The sequence below is a fragment of the Eleutherodactylus coqui genome, chromosome 7 (genome assembly GCF_035609145.1).
Source record: "Eleutherodactylus coqui strain aEleCoq1 chromosome 7, aEleCoq1.hap1, whole genome shotgun sequence".
Classification (NCBI taxonomy): domain Eukaryota; kingdom Metazoa; phylum Chordata; class Amphibia; order Anura; family Eleutherodactylidae; genus Eleutherodactylus; species Eleutherodactylus coqui.
Genome location: NC_089843.1, coordinates 170,165,369 through 170,187,128, shown reverse-complemented (window position 1 = coordinate 170,187,128; position 21,760 = coordinate 170,165,369). Strand labels below are relative to the sequence as shown.

The following is a 21,760-nucleotide window of genomic DNA, read 5'->3' as shown; positions in this document are numbered from 1 at the left end:
AATGCAACTGGCTGCACAAAACAGCATGGTGGGTGGGAGGGTGGGGTGTCACAGAATTGCCTTCATTATGAACCACCTATGAATACTAACAGTCTTACCCTTTCCAATCCACTGTCTGAGATCTAAAAAAAATTCTGATTGAAGGCTGTACAGCTTCGATGTCGGAAGACGTCCAGCAGGGTATTCTTTCTGTATATTACTGGCCTCTCTAGCATGTCTCATACAGCAGTACTGGCTATAGCCAGCAGATGGCGCTATTGTATAATGGCAGAAAAAGGAAACCCCCTAGGAAACCCTGAATCCAAAATTGGATTACAGAGGGTTAAAGCTTGTAGATCATATAGTTTCTCAGACTGGAATATCCATTATAAAATTGTATTCCGATCACAGAACACAGCAAATCAACAGAAGAAATGTATTTTATTGGAAATGTCAGCCAGAAAAATTAGCAGTTACAGAGAAAGTGAAGATTAAACATTCAGATTTCTTTGCGGTATCTAAAATTGTGTGTCCTGACTAATGCCTTCATTCTAGTGCGGTTGTAGGTTTAATTTCCAGGAAGTTCAATAGTTCAAAACACTACGAATACTGTAGAGAAAACATAGAAGTGGAAACAAGTATTAAAGTCATGAAATAAATGTAACTGAAGGGAACCAGCCAGCTAACTAAAGCACCATAAATTAACATATGGTCATGCCAGCCAAAAAACTGCCTCTTCTGAGTCCCCTGCTCTCCCATAGACTTGCATGGGAGGGCGCACGCATGGGACACTGAAAAGAGGCAGATTTTCAGCTGGAAACCACGTGATAAAAACACAAAAACAAAATCCAGCACATGGCTCTGTCACTTCGCCTAACAGCACTATAAATTAGTTTATGCTTCAGGCAGGGGACAGGTGCCCTTTAAGACAGATCTTCAGTCCATTTTAACCCTTTCCAATCCACTGTCTGACGTCTAAAGACATTCTGATTTAAAGCTGTACAACTCTGATATCGGAAGACGTCCGGCAGGGTATTCTTACTGTAGAATCCTGGCCACTATCGGGGGGGCCTCTGCAGCATATCCCATACCACAGTACTGGCTCTAGCTAGCAGATGGCACCATTGTATAATGGCAGAAAGAAAAAGCCCCCTAGGAAACCCTGAATCCAAAATTGGATAGCAAAGGTTTAATGATCCATGAGTTAAATGTAAGGCTACAAATACAGAACATAAAAAGCCATCATACAGCCAACATGGCCAAGAAATTAAAGAATTAAAAAAGGTATGGCTCTAGCGATTAGATAATGGCTCGAAAGTAGTTCTGTCACCTAAAATGGTTTTCTTACCAGTTAAAACCAGATATTGATCTACTTTTCCCCTATTTATGTAGTTTACATTATACCTGTGCGTTTATGAGAACCATACGCATCTTGGCAACTTAATATAGCAGCCACATGGATCATATGAACCTGTCATCTGCAGAGGACTCAGCTTCTACAAGAGAGTCTAGGGAGCATGTTCTGTGACCTCGTCTATTTGTGGGTTTAAGAAGCAAGCTATAGTTTTCAATGGCAATAAAATAAATCTTATTTGTATAGCTCCAACTTATTACACAGCGCTTTCAGGTAATTTAATTACTCCCCCCACCAAGCTGGATACTCATTTTATCGACCTCGGAAGGATGGAAGGCTGAGTCAACCATGAGCCGGCCACCTGAACCTTTCAGGGATTCAACTTGCAACCTTCAGGTTGTGAGCGAGAGCTTAGGACTGCATTTTTGCTGTCTACGAAGCTTTTGGAATACACTATTTGCCTTGCTTTTTTTTTTTTTTACAGTTTCGCAAAAAAAAAAAATCATAACTTTAATCTACAGGTCAATAGGAATGCAACAATACCAAATATGTCTAGGTTCCCCTCACCCCCCTCGCCAGTATGTTTTTATTGTGCAAAAGTACCTTGTTTAAATGGGGAAAAAAATTGTCACTTTTTCCACTGATTTAGCCATGAGGGTGTTTTCTTTTTAACAGAATGTAATTGGCACCATTTTGAAGGAGAGTTAGAGAAGAAAATCATTTCCCCCCCCCCCCCCCCAACCATATCATAGGTCAATAAGGAGTTAACGTAGACAACATTTACAGCCAGTTTTTGACAATGCTTCCACTTTAAAAGATATATGCCATGTTTAAAGGGGCTGCTTCATGAAAAATACAGTTTTTCTAGTCAGATCCAGAACACAATTTTTTGTATATATCTATCCACAGATATTCCAGGGGTAATGCTAGAATAGCGCCACCTGTTAATTCTACCACTTGGTACAAAACTATTAAAGGGTTAATCCAAACCCCAAAACCTTCTACTGACCACAAGAATGGGGGGCCCCATATACCCCCGGATGAATAGAATGTAGGAGTGTATGCATGCTGCCACTACTTTCATCTCTTGGGGTTGCTGAGTGCTTGTACTCTCCATGTCTGATAGTCCCACTGAAATAAGTGGAGCAGCAACACACGCTAGTTTTTTGGGTGTTTTAAAAAATGAAAGGCGCAAAACTTGACGCAAAGCTAGCTTGCGCAGAACTTTAGCAACTTTGATAGGTACTCCACTTTCCCAAAAATGGGACATGGCTAGTTGGAAGGCGGCATGGCTGCCCCAGCTTCTGGTGGTCAGATTCCCGTGCAGGCATATGGAGAAACAGAGAGGCTCATGTTTTTTGTTTTTTAATACACATTAGGTGCATCATGCACCTAACTTCACCCGTTAGGAGATGATCACACTATAATATTACTAATAATAGGATTACTAGGACATTGCATTCTATGGATATTTTTATAACAAGTGATTTGTAAATTCTGAGCAGCACGAATAGTCTATAAGTTATAACAATCTTTTTAACCCACCTCTTCCCAGCATGCATCAGTTCAAAGGCTTCATTAATTGAACTGAAGGGCAACGTGTGAGTGATAAACTCATCCACTTTTATTTTTTTAGCCATGTATTCGCACACCAGCTTGGGGACGCTGTCTACACTCTTCCAGCCTGCAAGAAAGGGAGAGGTTACGGAAGAACACAAGCATTTCACATCCAGCGTGTCCCGTATACGTCACTCATCGCTCTGTAATTCTATCAGTCTGTGCGCGCAAATAATTCACAGATCATCCACTTTAGTGAGACGTTTCTGCCGGCCAATTCCTGCCTTCGGGTGCCTACCCACCACCGTTACGTTTTCACTGCGAAATTCGCATTGTTTTTTTCTCCAGGTGTCTATGGGACTTGTTAATTTACAGTGAAATCGCGATTTTAACATTAACAAGTTCCGTAAACACCTGGAGAAAAAAAAAACACTGCGAATTTCGCAGTGAAAAAGATCTGTAGTGGGTAGGCACCCTTAAGTACATTCACACGAACAAATTGGAGACCGAGAAGCCGTGCATTTAGTAAGAGTTGTTCCTGCAGCGTGTGCATGGATTGCTAAAAGCCCATTTGGATAAGACAGTCTGACATTTTTGATGCATGTGAATATACCCTTAAGTTTTTGCTGTGAATGCTTAGCGCCCTCCCTCCCTCCCCCCCCAAAAAGGACAGGAACCACCATAGTTGGTTTACAGAGGTCAGAAACGCTATATTTTCTCCTTAGGGAGAGCAACTATACTATAAACTAAGTGAGGAGACTCAAATGGCCTTGCACACTCCTCTGGGTAATATGCAGATACCTTATTTGGTTTACAGAATCATGTGCCCACAGACATCTTTTCCCTCCTGTACAGGGTGCCAAATTATGTCTCCTCACCCCCAAAAGCTGTTCCTTTCCATGAGCGCCCAGTGACCAGCTGAAATGGGCGAGTTGAAATCTCTTGTCCAGATGCTGCCACTCCGACAATGACGCTTACTCCCCAGCCTTTGTGACAAGCCTCTAGCGCAGCTCTCTGAAAACACAAGAGACAAGTGTGATCGCACAAGAATGGCTTCTACATACTATATAGGGCCCAACGTCTGCTGCTATTACACATTATGTCAGTAAGGAAGGGTTATCTTGGGTCACTATTAAATGGAGGCGGTCCTCACTACAGTTTTTGATAAGGCGCAGCAGTGTCGGACCGTTTTGGCAGAAGTGATTGAATGCCACATAGTACTTTCTCTGGCTGCAGCAATCTCACAATATATTATTTTTTTGCTTATGTTATATTGGTTGCAAGAGAAATATGAAATATTTTTTTTCTTTAGCACAACCTAGCATTAAGGCCCTTTTACACGGGCCGATATCGCTTAGGAAAAATTAGTTTAAATGAGCAATCATTTAGTGTAACTACAGCCAACCATCGATAAATCATTCGCTTTTTGTTCATATTATGCAGGCATTAAAATCATTGTTGGCTCAGCGTTCGGTTTAAATACAGATAGTTCAGTCGTTCTCACTTATACGGCAAATGTGAACAACTTGTTGTCTGAATGAGCCAACGATGTATCCTCTGTATAAAGAGGTTGCACGAGCGAGCTCCGACTTCGTTCGCTCATTTAATAAGTCGTTTGGTGTAAAGGGACGCTATAGAGAAAGCTGTTCCCAACCCTACCAGAAACTCAGATGGGCCGAGCCTACAAGTCTACTCCTATGAGGACAGGGCACTACTAGACATTCCTAGGACATGGTTTTCTACACCAATGCATTGGAAGGTTACCCGACTCCATCAGTGATATTTATTTAGCACAATGACCTAGATCTCTAAGTGTAAAACACAACCTGTTGCTTTGGAGTGACCAAATTTGCAAAGACAGCGAAGGCAGATGTTTCACTGGGGAGGTCGTTCAAGCCAAAATGTATTCACTGAAGCAAGGAGAAAAAGTGCAAATTTGCAGTTACAAGTAAAGTTAGTGCCCTGGTGCAAGTACCAAGTCATGACTGCCTCCTAGGGTGACATCACATTGTTGGCATTTTTTGGCAGACTGTTTTTGCAGGGTGGTTTGCCATTACCTTCCCCAGTCATCTTTACCCCACAGCAAGCTGGGTACTCATTTTACTGACCTCAGAGGGATAGAAGGCTGAGTCAACCTTCAGTCGGCTACCTGAACTATGCAGGGATCAAACCCGCAACCTTCAGGTCCTGAGCGAGAGCTTAGGACTGCATTTCTGCTGCCATGACACTCTGCAACACGAGGCTCATAGCAGGCATGAAAAATGGTTTTTGACTTGCCAGAGAGTTCAGAATGTGCATCTTTTAGTAACCTTGTACAAAATGTAAGATATGCCGCTACTAGTAGCATGAGCCAATGAGTTCATCATTGGGGTCTCTGCTGTCCCACAACCAGCTACAAAAATCTACCCATTAAGGTTAAGCTCACACAGGCAGTGGAAGAGGTGGTGGTGGTGATTTAATTAAAAAGTCTTTACAATGGTTACTGGGCCTCAGGCCAGTTTCATATGAGCATAATAGAGAAGAGTGTCCTGGCCGAAGCTGGGGTCCACTGATCAGAAGTTGGAGGATCACAGTTTTTTTTTTTTATGATAAGCAGAGTTTCAGACGGGACACACAATCACATAAGTGCATAAATGCACCTGTAATACACTTATGAAAGTGGCCCCATACAGGCATGCTGTGTTACTGAGTCGTTATTTAACAAAATCTCACAAATAAAGTTGGACAGAAAAAAAAACAAACAAAAAAAAAAACTTTAGACTGTTTAATTACCATAACGCCAACATTTCCTATGCACTCAAAGGAATAATCCACGCCTCCGTCCGTCATCTCGACCAGCACTTCTTGGATTGGCTTCTTGTAGTCCGATGGGCTAATGCACTCCGTAGCTCCAAACTCTTTGGCCTTTTCAAACTTTTCTTTGTTTAGGTCAATTCCAATGATTCGCTTGGCACCAGCTACTTTACATCCCATGAGGACAGCAAGGCCAACCCCTCCGAGGCCAAATACCGCACAAGTAGAACCTGGCTCCACCTGGCATGAACAAAGTTATTGAAAAACATCAGATGGCAAAAAGATATGCAGTTAACCGAATGTCCAGAATGAAATATATGAGACTAATACTGATTGCAATCCCAAAAAAGGACATTTACAACCAATCATAACACACACGCACGCACACACACGCTACTCCATTCAACTTCTATAAGACGGATAGAAATAGTTGTACACTGCGCTCGGATAGCTCAGTTAGCGTGGTTTCACATCTGCTTCCAAACCTAAACGGAGCAGGGAAAGAGGATTTCCAGTGTAGATGTGAAAGCACCCCTAGGCTAGTTCTACACGGGCGATCATGGTTTTGCTGCGTGAAAATCGTTGCAAAAAATCAAGTCTTTGTTACTGCGATTTTTGGGTGCCAGCAATATTTTGTTTTTTTTTAGAATAATCTCGCATTGCATTGCTGCCACCCGTGATAAAATTGTGCAATAAAAACGGGCAGTTTATCGCGAAAGTCAAGAGGACTTTCTAATGTTAAAACCGCATCGCAAGTTTGTTGCGTTGCGATAAAAAGGAGGCTCCATAGGAATAAATGGGAGATTTAAAAATCGCAAAAGGGAAGGAAGCCATTGTAAATCATTGGTTTCATCTGCTTCCCCCCCCCCCCCCCCACTGACTCTCGCAGCGCACGATTTTCTTGCCCGTGTGAAGCCACCTTTAGTCGTACATACTGTGAATGGAGGAGCAGCACTGACACTTGACCGTCCCCTGCAATCAAATTTCTCCTCATCATGGTTATGTGATGAAGGGAATCAGAGACTCTGGACTGTTCTAGTGATACATTAATCACTCGGCCTGTGGAAACGTGTTCAAATGTCTTTGCGGAGAGAAACCCTTTAGGCCTCATCCACATTTTTTTTTTTTTTTTTAAATACACAAAAAAAAAAAAAACTAAACAAAAACAAAACTTATTTTCTGCCAAAACCCCCACACCCCATCCATCTGATTACCTTGGCAGTGTTCAGAGCCGCTCCATAGCCAGTAGATACGCCACAGCCCAGCAGGCAGACTTTGTCCAGAGGAGCAGAGTCCTCGATTTTAGCAACAGAGATATCAGCAACCACGGTGTATTCGGAGAAGGTGCTGGTGCCCATGAAGTGGAGGATCTGCTTCCCCTTGCAGGTAAACCTGCTGGTACCATCAGGCATAAAACCGCGACCCTGAGTAATCCTGCGACAAGCGAGAACCACACAATGCCAGATCAGAGTACAGATCATTACGGGGTGACAAGTGACACCGAAGCAGCCGGCAGGCCCATAGGGATTTACTGCTCTTTTGTGATGGTTAACGACTGGGTTTTTTTTTTTGGCTTTGAAGAGGCCAATTTTGCCGGGTGACACTACATAGGAATCGGGCATCATTACATAGCAAGACAAATATTCACAGTGAGCCACAGGAAAGTAAGACATTACCTGATCTTTTGACATAAGTTGGTTTTGGGGTTTAAGCAAAATTTGCATTCCCTGCATTGAGGAATATAAAGAGGGATAACTCTGTCCCCTGAAAGATACAAAAATCAGAGAACATACGTTTTTGGTTTTTTTTTAGATATAAATACCCAGTAAGTTGCTGCAACTAACCCCTCAGGGGTTAACAAGTTAAATTACCGTAGTTTAATATGTGCCATGTTTGTGCACAACGAGGGTGAAGATACAACATGCGGCACATTGTTCTGTGGGAATGAACTACGGATGTGCAATACGCTGCGCAAATGTATTTGTGTGAAGAAGCCCTTACAAGACCGCCTCTTGCTCAAAACTAGCATCAGTCCCATGGAAATCTACATAGTGCTACTAAAAAAAAAAAAAAAAAAAAAGCTTTCTGAAACTTTTTTTTTTAGCGGACCCATCCTCAGGATAGATCACTCATAGATCCCCAGCACGGCTGTCAAGACGACAATGTTGTCTGTAGTGCAGCTGCCTGGGTTGGTATGGCAGGCACAGCCCCAGTGAATTCAATGGGAAGCGTGCTTGTAGTACCAATCCGGGCCACTGCAATGTTACCAATGCTCTGCAAAACCAGTGGTGACAGGAATGCGCAGGTCGGCAGGGATCCCCAGAGGTGGATAGGTCATCAATAGGAAGTCCTGGACAACCCCTTTACTATTTGAATAGCATCTAGCTACATGGTTCTGTGATCACGTCTCATTACCACAAGGTGGGGGAAGGGGAATAAGCCATGGCCACTTTTAAAACTATTTTTTCCTTGTATTTAAAATTAGGTGATCAATTTTAAGCCCTTACGGGCCATATAACCCCCCCCCCCCTTCCCTTTAAAAAAAATCATAACTCTTCTCTAGCAATTGATGTAGATATCTGAGGGCTTGTTTTTTGCAGGACGAGTTGTATTTTTCACTGGTTCTATATAATGTAGCATATAATGTACTGAAAACTTTTTAAAAAATTCTTAGTAGTGCGAAATAGAGAAAAAAAAAACTAAAACAAAATTCCGCCTCCTTTGGGTGCGTTCTGTTTCTACACCGTACACACTGCAACAAAAATGACCGGCTAACCATATTCTACGTGTCAGTACGATTACGCTGCCAAACACTTATTTTTTTTCTCAAAAGATAGTTAACTTTTCAAAATTACTTTTTGCCGCCATCTTCTGACAGCTAGAACTTTTATTTTTCCGTTGACGTAGTTATGTGAGCGCTCATTTGTGCGGGATGTCCTGTAGTTTCTGCTGGTAGCATCCAAGGGTACTTACGACTTTTTGACCGCTTTTCCTTACATTTTTTCTTGGAAATGGGGTGACCAAAAAAAGCGAATTCTATTTTTTTTCTGACGGCGTTCACCGTGCAGGGTAAATAATGCGTTACTTTGATAGATCGGACTTTTACAGACGCAGCGATACCAAATATGTATTTTTGTTTTATTATTTAGATTCCTTTATTATAAGTATGGCAAAAGGGTTTTTCTTTTACTTTTTTTAAAATAAAATAGTAGAACTTTATTAATCTTATTTTTACTTTTTTCTTGCAATGCTTTGATCACTACTGGAGTATGATGTATGCCATAGCATTACATCATACTGCGATTGGGCAGGCAGTCTATCAAGCCACCCCACGGGCATGGCTTGTTGGCATTCTAGCATGACAACCCTGGGGCCTTTCAGAAGGCCCCCAGCTGCCATGACACCTGCACGGCTCCCTGTGATCTCATCATTGCTCAAATCCTGTTTTCAAATTTGGCACCGATTTCTGAAAGGTTTCTGGATTCCGGTAGTCCCCATCTGTGCCGTGCAGGCACACTCACTACATGGCTAACAGCGCCACACAGGCAAGCTTCACGCCTTGTCTCAAGACTGGGTGGATTTGTACTTACCAGCTTTAACCCTTGTAACACCTTCTCCTACACTTTCCACAATTCCAGCTCCTTCATGTCCGAGGATGACTGGGAAGCATCCTTCAGGGTCGGCACCACTCAACGTATAGGCATCAGTGTGGCACACAGCTGTGGACACGATCTACAAACAGTCACACCATGGTCACTTACGTCTTACAGAGACGGATAGAGAACTCAGCAATAAAGTTTTTTGTTTTTTTTTAATTTTGCGATATTTGTGGCAACCTCAAGGTGTAGGGGTGCGTCCCAGACTACTGCAGCACATAGTGTAGACTGTTTTGTGCTGCAGGGGGCAGAATGAAGCAGAAGCAGCAGCATTCATCACAAGGAGCATGCCAGGTTATATGACTATTAGCACTATATACTTACATTTTCAGTTGGGATTGGAAGATCACTATAATCAAAGTGCATGGAGATCAATTGTCAAACTACTAACAATGACCTGTCCGTCCGTGGGTTTGTGAGTGACTTACATGCTCCGCCCCTGATCACATGACATCACAGATCCTGCCGCACACAGCTGCTGTTTGGCTAGATGTTCGTTAGTATTCCATAGCAACTAAGGCTGCAGGGGGTTTGTAGTCCGCCCATAATCTGCACAAGGATACAGGACGTTATGATGTCAATCATGTGATTAGGGGTGAAGCATGACAGTGATATCATCACAGGTCCATCATCTCCACTGCGGTGCTGCTTCTTATCCCTGTTGTATGGGATGAACAGTGCATGTAGCAGTGCTGCGCGTGTGACACTGCGCCACCAGAAACACTGGCACTATAATTTCCCAATAATTACTAGTTTCCTTCTAACAGCCCCATCACCCGTGGAGGTCTATTATACGTCAGCCTATAGTACAATACATAGTTGTATTACCAGCACGTAGAGCAGCCAGCGTGGCGGTAATACATTTATGGCGGTTTATTGCACCCCCCCATAAAACACACCAGACTATTCCCGCTGCATCTGTAATCCAGAGGGCACTATACAAAAGGTTACCTTAATGCGCACTTCATGGGCTTTGGGCGCTGCCACCTCTACTTCTTCTATTGACAGAGGCTTGCCCGCCTCCCAGGCAACGGCTGCTTTACAAGTAATTACCTGGAAGAAGAAATCATATCCCCTTATATATCAGCCATATTACGTGGGGCAGAAAGGTGAATTCGACAGCGGAGACGGCGCCAAGATTGACATGCTGCAATTTCCGCACGTGTTTTGTGCGAGTTATTTCCGCAGTTTGTGAATGAGATTTTGAAAATCCCATCCACTTTGCTGCTGTAAATGCAGCGGCACTTCTGTGCGGAGGGTCTGCGGCACTTGCGCCCCGTGTGGACCCCACCTAAAGGCGTCTTCAGATGGATGCGATTTCGCAGCTGTGAAAATCATGGCCGCAAAAAGTGACGCCATGAAAGCAATGATGTAAACGGTTTGTTCTTCACTAGCGGGATACGCAGAGATCAGGTCTACAGGCACAATATTTTTTTGTAATCACACACAAAATAGCGCAGGATTTGAGTAGTCAAAGAAAAACAAATCCATGCCTGGTTAGTGCATCAAAACGCTCCGGAGCACTGAGCGGATTCGTGCATGTGCCTATGGGGTTAAGCCCTAAACTGGCATTAGACAGAAAAAGCCCCCTTCTGCACTGTGGATTTGCAGCAAACGCCGCCCGCTGCGGTCTACACTCAGGGAGGGGGGAAAAAAAACCAACACGTTCCGTTTTTGTGCGGTGTCCGCATAGACGGTTTCCATTGAAGTCAATGCAAGCCGTCCGACCTGCAGCCATTCTGAAATTGATATTCCGGATAGGTGGTGGATTCCACGTCATCGCCCTGCGACAGCACAGGAGAAATAAACTTAAGAAAAAAAAAACAAAACACAAAAAGCGTACTGCGCATGGCCGACGGCGGCTCGCTTTGACCATCCGCAGTACAGATGAAAAGAGGAAACGACAGGTGCGCACGGAATCAGACCCATTCATGTGCAGGCAGCCTGATAGTCCTATTAAGGGGGGGGGGGGGGGGTGATGGACCACGCGTCATGTCCAGCTCTTCCAATTTTTTGGACGAAAATAGTGCGGTTGCACAGCTGACGTGCGCACATCCGTGTATTTATGTGCACACACAATAAATCACATACAAAATCACATGGGACTTGTGCGCACACCTGCGTCTATCACAGCTCCGCATGGGACTTGTGCGCACATCCGCGTCTATCACAGCTCCGCATGGGACTTGTGCGCACATCCGCGTCTATCACAGCTCCGCATGGGACTTGTGCGCACATCCGCATCTATCACAGCTCCGCATGGGACTTGTGCGCAGCGAGCGCGGCGAGCACACGGGGAGTCACGCACATTGGTCTCACTGGGCTCTTGCAGTGCATGAATGTGAATCCAGATGGGGCCGGGCACACAGTCAGGAGATCATCGGGTTCTACTCACTGCAGATTATGTGCAGTAAACCTGCAGGTGTAACAGTGCAGGATATACCCGGAAGCAGCCCCCTCACCCGCTGCACGGACTACTGCTGTACACAGGATGGGACTGCCGGCAGAGCCTCATCTCCTGCACGCCGCCCAGACTGGTCCCCGCTCACCTTCCCAGCCGTCTCCATGCTGAGTCCTCTCTCGCCTGTCTGCCGCTTCCCTCCCGCTACTTGTAGGCGCGCTACCCAGCAGCGGTATGACCAGCGCCACCTGCCGCCACAGGAGGACTCGAGCCGTCCCGCTGGCATATATTTACATTACACAACACTTCTGCTCGATTCACAATCTGATTGGTTGTTTGGTGAACAGCCAACCTAAACAACCAATCACTGTGGATCAGCCAGTCCAAAAAACAAATCAGGTTGCTGAAATTGTGAATCATCAACCCAAACAACCAATCAGGTTGTGAATCGAGCAGAAGTGCTGTGGAATATAAATATCTGCGATCCGGTCACACTTGCCTCTAACACGGGTATATATAGAACGCAGCATGTTGTATTTCAGGGCTTATTCACACGAACGTGGTTTTCTCCCTTTCTGATAATCGCGGCCGTATAACGGGACACAACCAACCGCGGATCTCAGAGGTTTAGTATTCACTAGCGGTATTTCGGCTCGTGAATAGTCCGAGTGAGAAGAGATCTGGCTGCCCTGTAATTCTCACACGTAGCAGATATTATGAGAGAATACTACGTGGGGATACTAGGAGCAGATACTACGTGCGGACACTACCAGCGGGTACTACGTGCGGATACTATGAGCGGATACTTTATGCGGATACTACGTGCAGACACTATGAGTGAAAAATATGTGCGGATACTATGAGCGGATGCTTTGTGTGGATACTATGGGCGGATACTACGAGTGGGTACTATGAGCGAATACTTTGTGCAGATACTACGTGCAAACACTACTAGCGGGTACTACAAGTGGATACTATAGGTGGATACTACGAGTGGGTATTATGAGCGAATACTTTGTGCAGATACTACGTGCAAACACTACGAGCGGATACTACGTGCAGATACTATGAGCGGATACTTTATGCGGATACTACGTACAGACACTATGAGCGAAAAATATGTGCGGATACTATGAGCGGATGCTTTGTGTGGATACTATGGGCGGATACTACGAGTGGGTACTATGAGCGAATACTTTGTGCAGATACTACGTGCAAACACTACGAGCGGGTACTACAAGTGGATACTATAGGTGGATACTACGAGTGGGTATTATGAGCGAATACTTTGTGCAGATACTACGTGCAAACACTACGAGCGGATACTACGTGCAGATACTATGAGCGGATACTTTATGCGGATACTACGTACAGACACTATGAGCGAAAAATATGTGCGGATACTATGAGCGGATGCTTTGTGTGGATACTATGGGCGGATACTACGAGTGGGTACTATGAGCGAATACTTTGTGCAGATACTACGTGCAAACACTACAAGCGGATACTACGAGTGGGTACTACGAGCGGATACTTTGTGCAGATACTACGTGCAAACATTACGAGCAGGTACTACGTGCAGATACTACGAGCGGACACTACATGTGGCCCCAATATTCCCGCAGTTATTTTTGAACAACTGCGCTCTGGCGCAGATTTTGAGAATCCAGGGACCGGGAAGGGACTCCCCTCGTTCTGGCACAGCTACGTTCCGTGATGGAGAGAGTAGTTGTGCCCAGGCTCGTCTGAATAAGCCCTTACACAGCGTAAGCCTCACCTAAGGGCGTCTCACAGCAGCGTGTTGGTAGAGCGTATTCTGCGCGCGGGTTTTGTGTGCCTCAGGCTACATCACGGATCTTCTTTCTTCAGCACGGCGCACGAGTGCAGGTGCGCTGGCTGATGCGCCCAACACATGCGCCGTGGTCATCATTCTTGTACTAAATCTCCTGCTTTCCCGCGGAGTCACGACACATCCACAGTGACAGCTGCGGGTGTGCCGCGGATCCGGACGACTTCCATTGACTTCAATGGAAGCCGTCAATGCGGGAGATCCACAGAAAAATAGAGCATGCTGCGACTTCTTCCCGTGTGTGCAATCCGCACGCCAGGAAAAAAAATCACATCCGCATGCATTAAGTTGCCCTGCAGATGCTATTGAATTCCTATGGGCACCTAGAGTTGCAGATCTCCCGTGCGGGGGCCACTCGCGGGTTTTATAATTATAATATAATATCCTAAATGTGGATATTTGACTCAAAATAACCTTTATGAAGCCCTTTTCATATAACTAGATTGACCCGATGTTCGCTACGCGGACATAAAATGTTCCACCAGTGGTGGTTGTGAACTCCTACATCTGCTTGGTTGGGTGATTATTTAGAGTGTCACTTTGTATTTGGAGCAGATATCTAATATAAAAAAGCCTACAGGTCTCTGTTTGTCTGTCTTTCTCTCTGTTTATCTGTTTCTCTGTCTGTTTGTCTCTCTCTCTGTCTGCCTCTCTCTATCTGTCTCTTTTGTTGTTTGTCTCTCTCTCCCTGTCTGTTTTTGTCTGTCTATCTCTCTCTTTGTCTCTCTGTCTTTCTGTCTCGGTATCGCTCTGTTTCTTTCTCTCTCTCTCTTCTATTTCTATTGCTCTCTCTCTATCGCTTTCTCTGGGTCTCTCTATCGCTTTCTCTGGGTCTCTCTATCGCTTTCTCTGGGTCTCTCTATCGCTTTCTCCGGGTCTCTCTATCGATTTCTCCGGGTCTCTCTATCGCTTTCTCTGGGTCTCTCTATCGCTATCTCTCTCTTTTGCTTTCTCGGTCCGTCTGTCTGAATTTTGCATCTTCTGTTTGTGTTTCTTGTTCTTATAATCCTCCACCAGAGAAGGAAGAAGAGAGAACCAGCATGGTGGCTTTAGTTGTTAGCAGTGTTGCCTTGCAGCGCTAGAGGCCTAGGTTCAGATCTGACTAAGGCTGTCTATCCATGGGCGTCTCCGTATCCCGCGGCGGAGATACGCTGCGGGATACCACCGCCCGGGAGCAGGAGCCAGCAGGCGGATCTCCGCTGTCAGCCTATCCGACAGATAGGCTGACTGCGGAGAATCGCGGCAATTCGCAGCATGCTGCGAATTGCCGCCCACAAATGGAGAATCGCAATGATTCTCCACTCGTGGACAGGGGGGAAGCGCTCTCCATAGCAACGCTATGGAGAGCTTTCACTGCGTTCCCCGCAGCCAGATTATCGCCGTGGGGAACGCAATGAAAACCAGCCTGTGGACAGGCACCCTAAGGACAACATATGCATGGAGTTTGTATGTTTTCTTTGTGTTTCTTGTCTTTCTTATCTTCCTACAGAGAAGGAAGAACAAGCATGATGGTTCAGTAGCTGGCCTAAAGCAAAATTCTTCGTATTTTCTTTTTGATGACATGTTTCAATAATTTGGATTTTTATAGACACAGTGATGCCATTTATTTTATTTCTCACTTTTTTAAAAATTTTGTATTACAAGATTCTGAAAAGCGAAGGTGTTAAAGGGGTTGTCCCGCGGCAGCAAGTGGGTCTATACACTTCTGTATGGCCATATTAATGCACTTTGTAATGTACATTGTGCATTAATTATGAGCCATACAGAAGTTATAAAAAGTTTTTTACTTACCTGCTCCGTTGCTAGCGTCCTCGTTTCCATGGAGCCGACTAATTTTCGCCGTCTAATGGCCAAATTAGCCGCGCTTGCGCAGTCCCAGTCTTCTTCTTTTTTCAATGGGGCTGCTCGTGCTGGATGCCGGCTCCGTGTAGCTCCGCCCCGTCACGTGCCGATTCCAGCCAATCAGGAGGCTGGAATCGGCAATGGACCGCACAGAAGCCCTGCGGTCCACCGAGTGAGAAGATCCCCGCGGCCATCTTCATCAGGTAAGTAAGAAGTCACCGGAGCGCGGGGATTCAGGTAAGTGCAGTTTTTTTTTTAAGTCCCTGCATCGGGGTTGTCTCGCGCCGAACGGGGGGGGGGGGGGGGGGGGTTGAAAAAAAAAACAAACCCGTTTTGCCGCGGGACAACCCCTTTAAACTCTTAATATTTTTGAAATGTACTGATAAAAACTTCTGATTGCACGCATAGTATACTGAAATACTTTACTATTGCAGTATATTATAAATTTAATGCCTTCTTAATAATCCCTGTAGGATCACAGGTAGGGCTTAATAGGAAGAAATCTACGGCAGGCTTAGGGGCTTTCACAAGGGCCCATGGAACATGTCGGTGGGGAAAGGAGGGGGGGGGGGGTATTGAGATACAGTGGGCTTCCACCCTCTATCAAGCAATTTAAATGCAGCAAATAAATGAATAAGTTACTGGGATCAGAGTTTTCCTCCAATCCCAGCTGTCGTGGTCAAGTGTCAAAGACAACAGACACTAGACACCCACAACGTACAGAGTGGGCTCAGCTCCCCAAAATGTTATAGGGCTTAATTAATTACTGTTAATGACACTTGTCTATTATGGTAACTGGGGGCTGCCTAGCTTGCCCTTTTTTTCCCTTTGTATTAAAATTTCTGTTCCCTATTGTGCTAAATCAGTAATTTGTAATAGTGATACGGTAATAAATATAAACGTCTATTAACTATTAACTAATAAACTATCAGACGCAGTATATTACACTAATATACTGTATATAAGAGTGTATACTATCAGTACACTACACTAAATATAAACACCATTAATTAAGACATGGAAATATGATACACTAGAAACCCAGCAGAAAGACCTTCGCCCACCCAAAAACCTATACACACACTTAGGCCTCATGTCCACGGGCTTTAAATTCGCAGCGTTTCTCCCGCACGCGGATCTGCGCCTTATAGGGATGCATTGGACACCCACAGGTAGTTAAATACCTGCGGATGTCATTTTTCCCGTCCCGCGTGCGGGAAAAAAAATGGACATGCTCCCATTTCGTGCAGGTCTCCCGCAGGCTTCTATTGAAGCCTATGGAAGCCATCCGGATCCGCGGGAGACCCATACCAGAATTAAACTCACTTGCTCCGGACGATGCGGTTCTTCCCTTCTTCGCGTCTGGATCTTCTTTCTTCGGCCCGGTGGATGTGCCCGGCGCCTGGGCGCGGGATGCCGCCGGAGTGCCTAGCACATCCGCCGGGCCGAAGAAAGAAGATCCAGCCGTGAAGGAAGGAAGATCCGCATCGTCCAGAGCAGGTGAGTTTATTCTGATTTTTAGGCCTCATGTCCGTGGGGCAGGAGGGACCCGCTACGGATTCTACATGAAGAATCCGTAGCGGGCCTGATTTTCACCGTGGACATGAGGACTTAGGGCTTAATCCGCCGTGTGTATATCGGCCGTGTTTTCACGCCCGGCTGATATACGCTGTCCTTCTCTGCAGGGGGAGGAGGTGGGCCGGGAACTAGTGCACTGAGCCCCTAGCCACTATTTGCAATGGGAGGGGGCGGAACTAAGTTCCCCCCCCATCCCGCCCCTCTCATTGCAAACAGTGTCGAGGGGCGGAGAGGAGGCAGGGGCTCAGTGCACTGCTCCTGGCCCGCCTCCTCCCCCTGCAGATAGAAACAGCGTATATCGGCTGGGTGTGAAAACCCAGCCGATATACAGTGGGGAAAAAAAGTATTTAGTCAGATACCAATTGTACAAGTTCTACTTAAAAAGATGAGAGAGGCCTGTAATTGACATCATAGGTAGACCTTAACTATGAGAGACAACATGAGAAAACACATCTAGAAAATCACATTGTCTGATTTTTGCCAAACAGTTCTACTTTGGTTTCATCTGACCATATGACATTCTCCAAATACTCTTCTAGATCATCCAAATGCTCTCTAGCAAACTTTAGTCGGCCCCGGACATGTACCGGCTTAAGCAGGGGGGCACGTCTGGCACTGCAGGATCTGAGTCCCTGGCGGCGTAGTGTGTTACTGATGGTAGCCTTCGTTATGTTGGTCCCAGCTCTCTGCAGGTCATTCACTAGGTTCCCACATGTGGTTCTGGGATTTTTGCTCAACGTTCTTGTGATCATTTTGACCCCACGGGGTGAGATCTTGTGTGGAGCCCCAGATCAAGGGAGATTATCAGTGGTCTTGTATCTCTTCCATTTTCTAATTATGGCTCCCACAGTTGATTTCTTCACACCCAGCTGCTTGCCTATTGCAGATTCAGTCTTCCCAGTCTGGTGCAGGGCTACAATTTTGTTTCGTTTCTGGTGTCCTTCGAAAGCTCTTTGGTCATAGTGGAGTTTGGAGTGTGACTGCTTGAGGTTGTGGACAGGTGTCTTTTATACTGATAACAAGTTCAAACAGGTGCCATTACTACAGGTAATGAGTGGAGGACAGAGGAGCCTCTTAACCCTTTCCAATCCAATTTGTATCCTGGTTTTCCTAGGGGGCTTACTCTTTTTCTGCCATTATACAATGGCGCTATCTGCTGGCTAAAGCCAATACTGCATGAGGTGACACGTTGGATAAGCTCCGACAGCAGAGAGGCAGGCAATATACAGTAAGAGAACCCCAATGAATGTCTTCCAACATCAGAGCTATACAGCCTTAAATCATAATGTCTTTAGACGTCAGACAGTGGATTGGAAAGGGTTAACGAAGAAGTTACAGGTCTGTGAGACCCAGAAATCTTGCTTGTTTGTAGGTGACCATAATTTGCAAATAAATTCGTTAAAAATCAGACAATGTGATTTTCTGGATGTGTTTTCTCATGTTGTCTCTCATAGTTGAGGTCTACCTATGATGTCAATTACAGGCCTCTCTCATCTTTTTAAGTGGGAGAACTTGTACAATTGGTATCTGACTAAATACTTTTTTCCCCCACTGTATATCTCCTCCCTCACCTCTGTCTGCTACCCTTAATTGCAGTTTTAGCGCCCTGTCTTCCCCCCAAAATTGAATAAAATGTAATCAAAATGTTGTATGTACCCAAAAATGGTGCCAGTAAAAACTGTAATTCATTCTCACTCGTGATGCCAACGTTCTGTCCTCTGTAGGGAATCTTAGTAGACGGAATAAAGTATTCCACGCACACGGAGTGTCTTTTCTGAACAAGAATCGGGAACGTTCAGTTCTGTCCGTTTACTTAAACATTGTTAACAAATAACCATAAAACAGTTCTTACAGTGGTGAAGCAGGGAGGATTCACGGGGTACTTGTACATCCACAGGCATAGTCATCTGTAGGAATTCACTCTCCCGGTAACTCTCTTCTGTCAATCACTCACTGAGTTGCTCACTCTCTGGGGGTATTTCTGTCTCTCTGGATGTACGTGATTCCCATGCGGCTTTTCCTAGGTCTGGGCTCATGCATTCCTTGTGGCTAGTGGCTATGGAGAGGATAGGCCCAAGTGGGAACAGCAAACCACCTTTCCGCTTCCTCCATGTCTCATTCGTTCTCCTTTCAGTCTGTTTGCTTCCCAGCTCCAACAACCACTACCTACACTAATACCACATGACTACACTTTTATACCACAAGCAAGAGAAAACGATACATTTTCCAGACATCCCCAGATATGACCAGACATTAACCCTTTCATGCCTTCAATCACTCAATACACATAAATCTGGCTCACTCTACATTCAAGACAGTGCACAAGACAAACACAAAAGATGAATTCTGAGGTGCTGAATGGAACCCCTAACTCTGGGCCACTACACCTGGACTTCTACTCCCCTCTCCTCCTGCGGAACCAATGAGGAGAGGTCAGGGGAGGAAGATCCCGGGTGCACATACTGCTGTGTGCATCCCGCGCCAACACCGCAGAGTGATTACCAGCCAGGGAGCCACGGCTGGTAATCACCTTCATGGTGACCCCGCGTCACAAAAATGGGACAGATGTCCCAAGAGCAGGATAAATGGCTGTCCCACTTGGGACCCTGAGGAAAGCAGGACAACAGGGTCCCAAAGCGAGATTGTTCCACGTAAAGCGGGACATCTGGTCACCTTACTAGAAAGCCTTTTGGCCCTTAGATGCCATAGTCAATAGCGACTGCAGTATCTAAGAAGATTGACGGAGGGAGGCTCCCTGTGTCAGCCCATGGATTCTGCTGGGTCTGGCATGTATGAAAACCTATTAGGAAAATACAGGCAGGCAATAATACACTGTAGTACATAAGTAGTGTAGCATATTATAAAGGTGGTTAAATGATTACATGTAAATGATTACAAAAAGTAGAAAGAAACACAAAAATCACCATTTTGCCAACAAAAGATACTTTATTGTAGGGAAAGACAAACACAGAAAACATTTGCTATGGATTTGCTCCTAGCAACACCTACTATTAAAATAATGTGCAGCTTTCCCCGTGCATAACTCAAATATAGATATCTTATCTGTTGCAATTGAGAACCTTGATCTCTCTAACTGGAAAAACGGGATCTCTCTCACGTCAAACAGCTTTGGACGGTTTAGAGTTTCAATACCCTTCCAGATCTTATATCCACCCTCAAAATACCTAGAACAGATTTATACAAAAATTTTCAAATTAGTCATCTATTAACCCCCCCCCCCCACTATAGTCAATGACCCCTCGAAACTAGAGGCCTGGTTAAATTCCACTCAATGAGCCAATATAGGAATATCGGTATGCTATCAAATTTTAATCTCTTACACACAAGACTCATTAGAATCTACAAAAAAGAAGTAGGAAACATCTTCAAATCCCAATAATGGATGAACAATGGTCAATAGTGTCTCCTCCATTTCATCAATATCCAGATGCACAAACCACTTAGAAAACGTATGCAAAATATTGTACCGATGGTAACTCACCCCCCTGAAAATTGTTGGAGGTGTGGCTCATCAGAAGGAACCCTAATGCATCAGTGTCCATATAGTTCAGGTTTCATAATATGCGTACCCCCTTGCTACATGTTCTGGTTGCTGCCAGATTATGTATAGCTCAATCTTGGAATGGTAACTCTATCCTTTCTATAACAGACATAATTAAGGCAGTAAACAATAATAGCTGGTTCTAATATATGTACCTCTGCGCATCAAACAGAAAAGGAAAATTTGTGAAAAATTAGGATATCTGGATGCAAAGTAATTTCTTTTTCTAATTTCTAAAATTCTATCTGCTCTGATTGCTCTTTCTGACCATTTTCTTATCTTTTCTTTAATGTGCTGATTGGTGACTTGATCCAAACGTTTTTTCAGTTTTATTTTTAGTTCTGTACCTCTATTATGTTTAAATTTCACAATATAACCTCTGTATAAAAGGTCCTTTTACACAGAAGGACTGGCGGGAAAACGATGCCCGACACTCGTCCCTGTGTTTCCTTGCTCCCGTGCGCACGGGAGCTAGCAGAGCTGTATCGCACACAGAACGGCCAGCAGGGGGGCAGGGCAGTGCAGGAGATTTCTCTCCCCTCGCTCCCATGCCCCTCTCCATTGAGATAACACTGCAGCCGTTCACTACTGAACGGCCGCTGTTTAAACTAAACGATGAGCTATGAGCTCATGCTGCATAAAAGATCAGCGAATGATCTGATCGTTCAGTTTAAACAGCGGCCGTTCAGTAGTGAACGGCCGCTGTGTTATCTCAAAGGGGAGGGGCGGGGGAGCGAGAGGAGAGAAATCTCCTGCACTGCCCCGCCCCCCTGCTGGCCGCTCTGTGAGCAAGACAGCTTTGCTAGCTCCCATGCAGGAGCATAGGAGCGAGGAAACACAGGGACGAGTGTCGGGCATCGTTTGCCCGACAGTTGTCCCGTGTAAAGGGACCTTACGAAACTCTGAGATGACTAATTTATTTATTTTCCTTGTAATTATAATAAAAAACCTTTTCAATAAAAATTGAATGTTCAAAAAAACCTATAACTCACTGTGCAAAAAGCAAGTCCTCACACAGCCCCTTTGGCAGTAAAATAAAAAAGTATTGGTCTCATAATATGGTGGCAAAAAGTTTTTTTTACTTTATTAAAAAATATTCTTTTATTATTTAGAAGTAGTAAAATATCAAAAAGGCATAAATGTGATATTGCTGTCATCGTCATGACCAGCATAATGAAGTGAACATGTC

At 44.8% G+C, this 21,760-nt stretch overlaps 1 protein-coding gene across 1 annotated transcript; it reads right to left on the bottom strand.

Moving 5' to 3' along the window:
- Positions 1–401: 401 nt before the first annotated feature.
- On the bottom strand, positions 402–12,027 carry LOC136572961 (alcohol dehydrogenase class-3). The gene is made up of 9 exons (XM_066574011.1): positions 11,889–12,027; positions 10,291–10,392; positions 9,274–9,415; positions 7,360–7,447; positions 6,898–7,117; positions 5,663–5,923; positions 3,769–3,904; positions 2,879–3,017; positions 402–588 (listed from the first exon to the last, which is right to left on the bottom strand). The coding sequence occupies exons 1-9, from the start codon at positions 12,024–12,026 to the stop codon at positions 564–566; spliced, it is 1,251 nt and encodes a 416-aa protein (XP_066430108.1). The 5' UTR covers position 12,027; the 3' UTR covers positions 402–563.
- Positions 12,028–21,760: the final 9,733 nt, after the last annotated feature.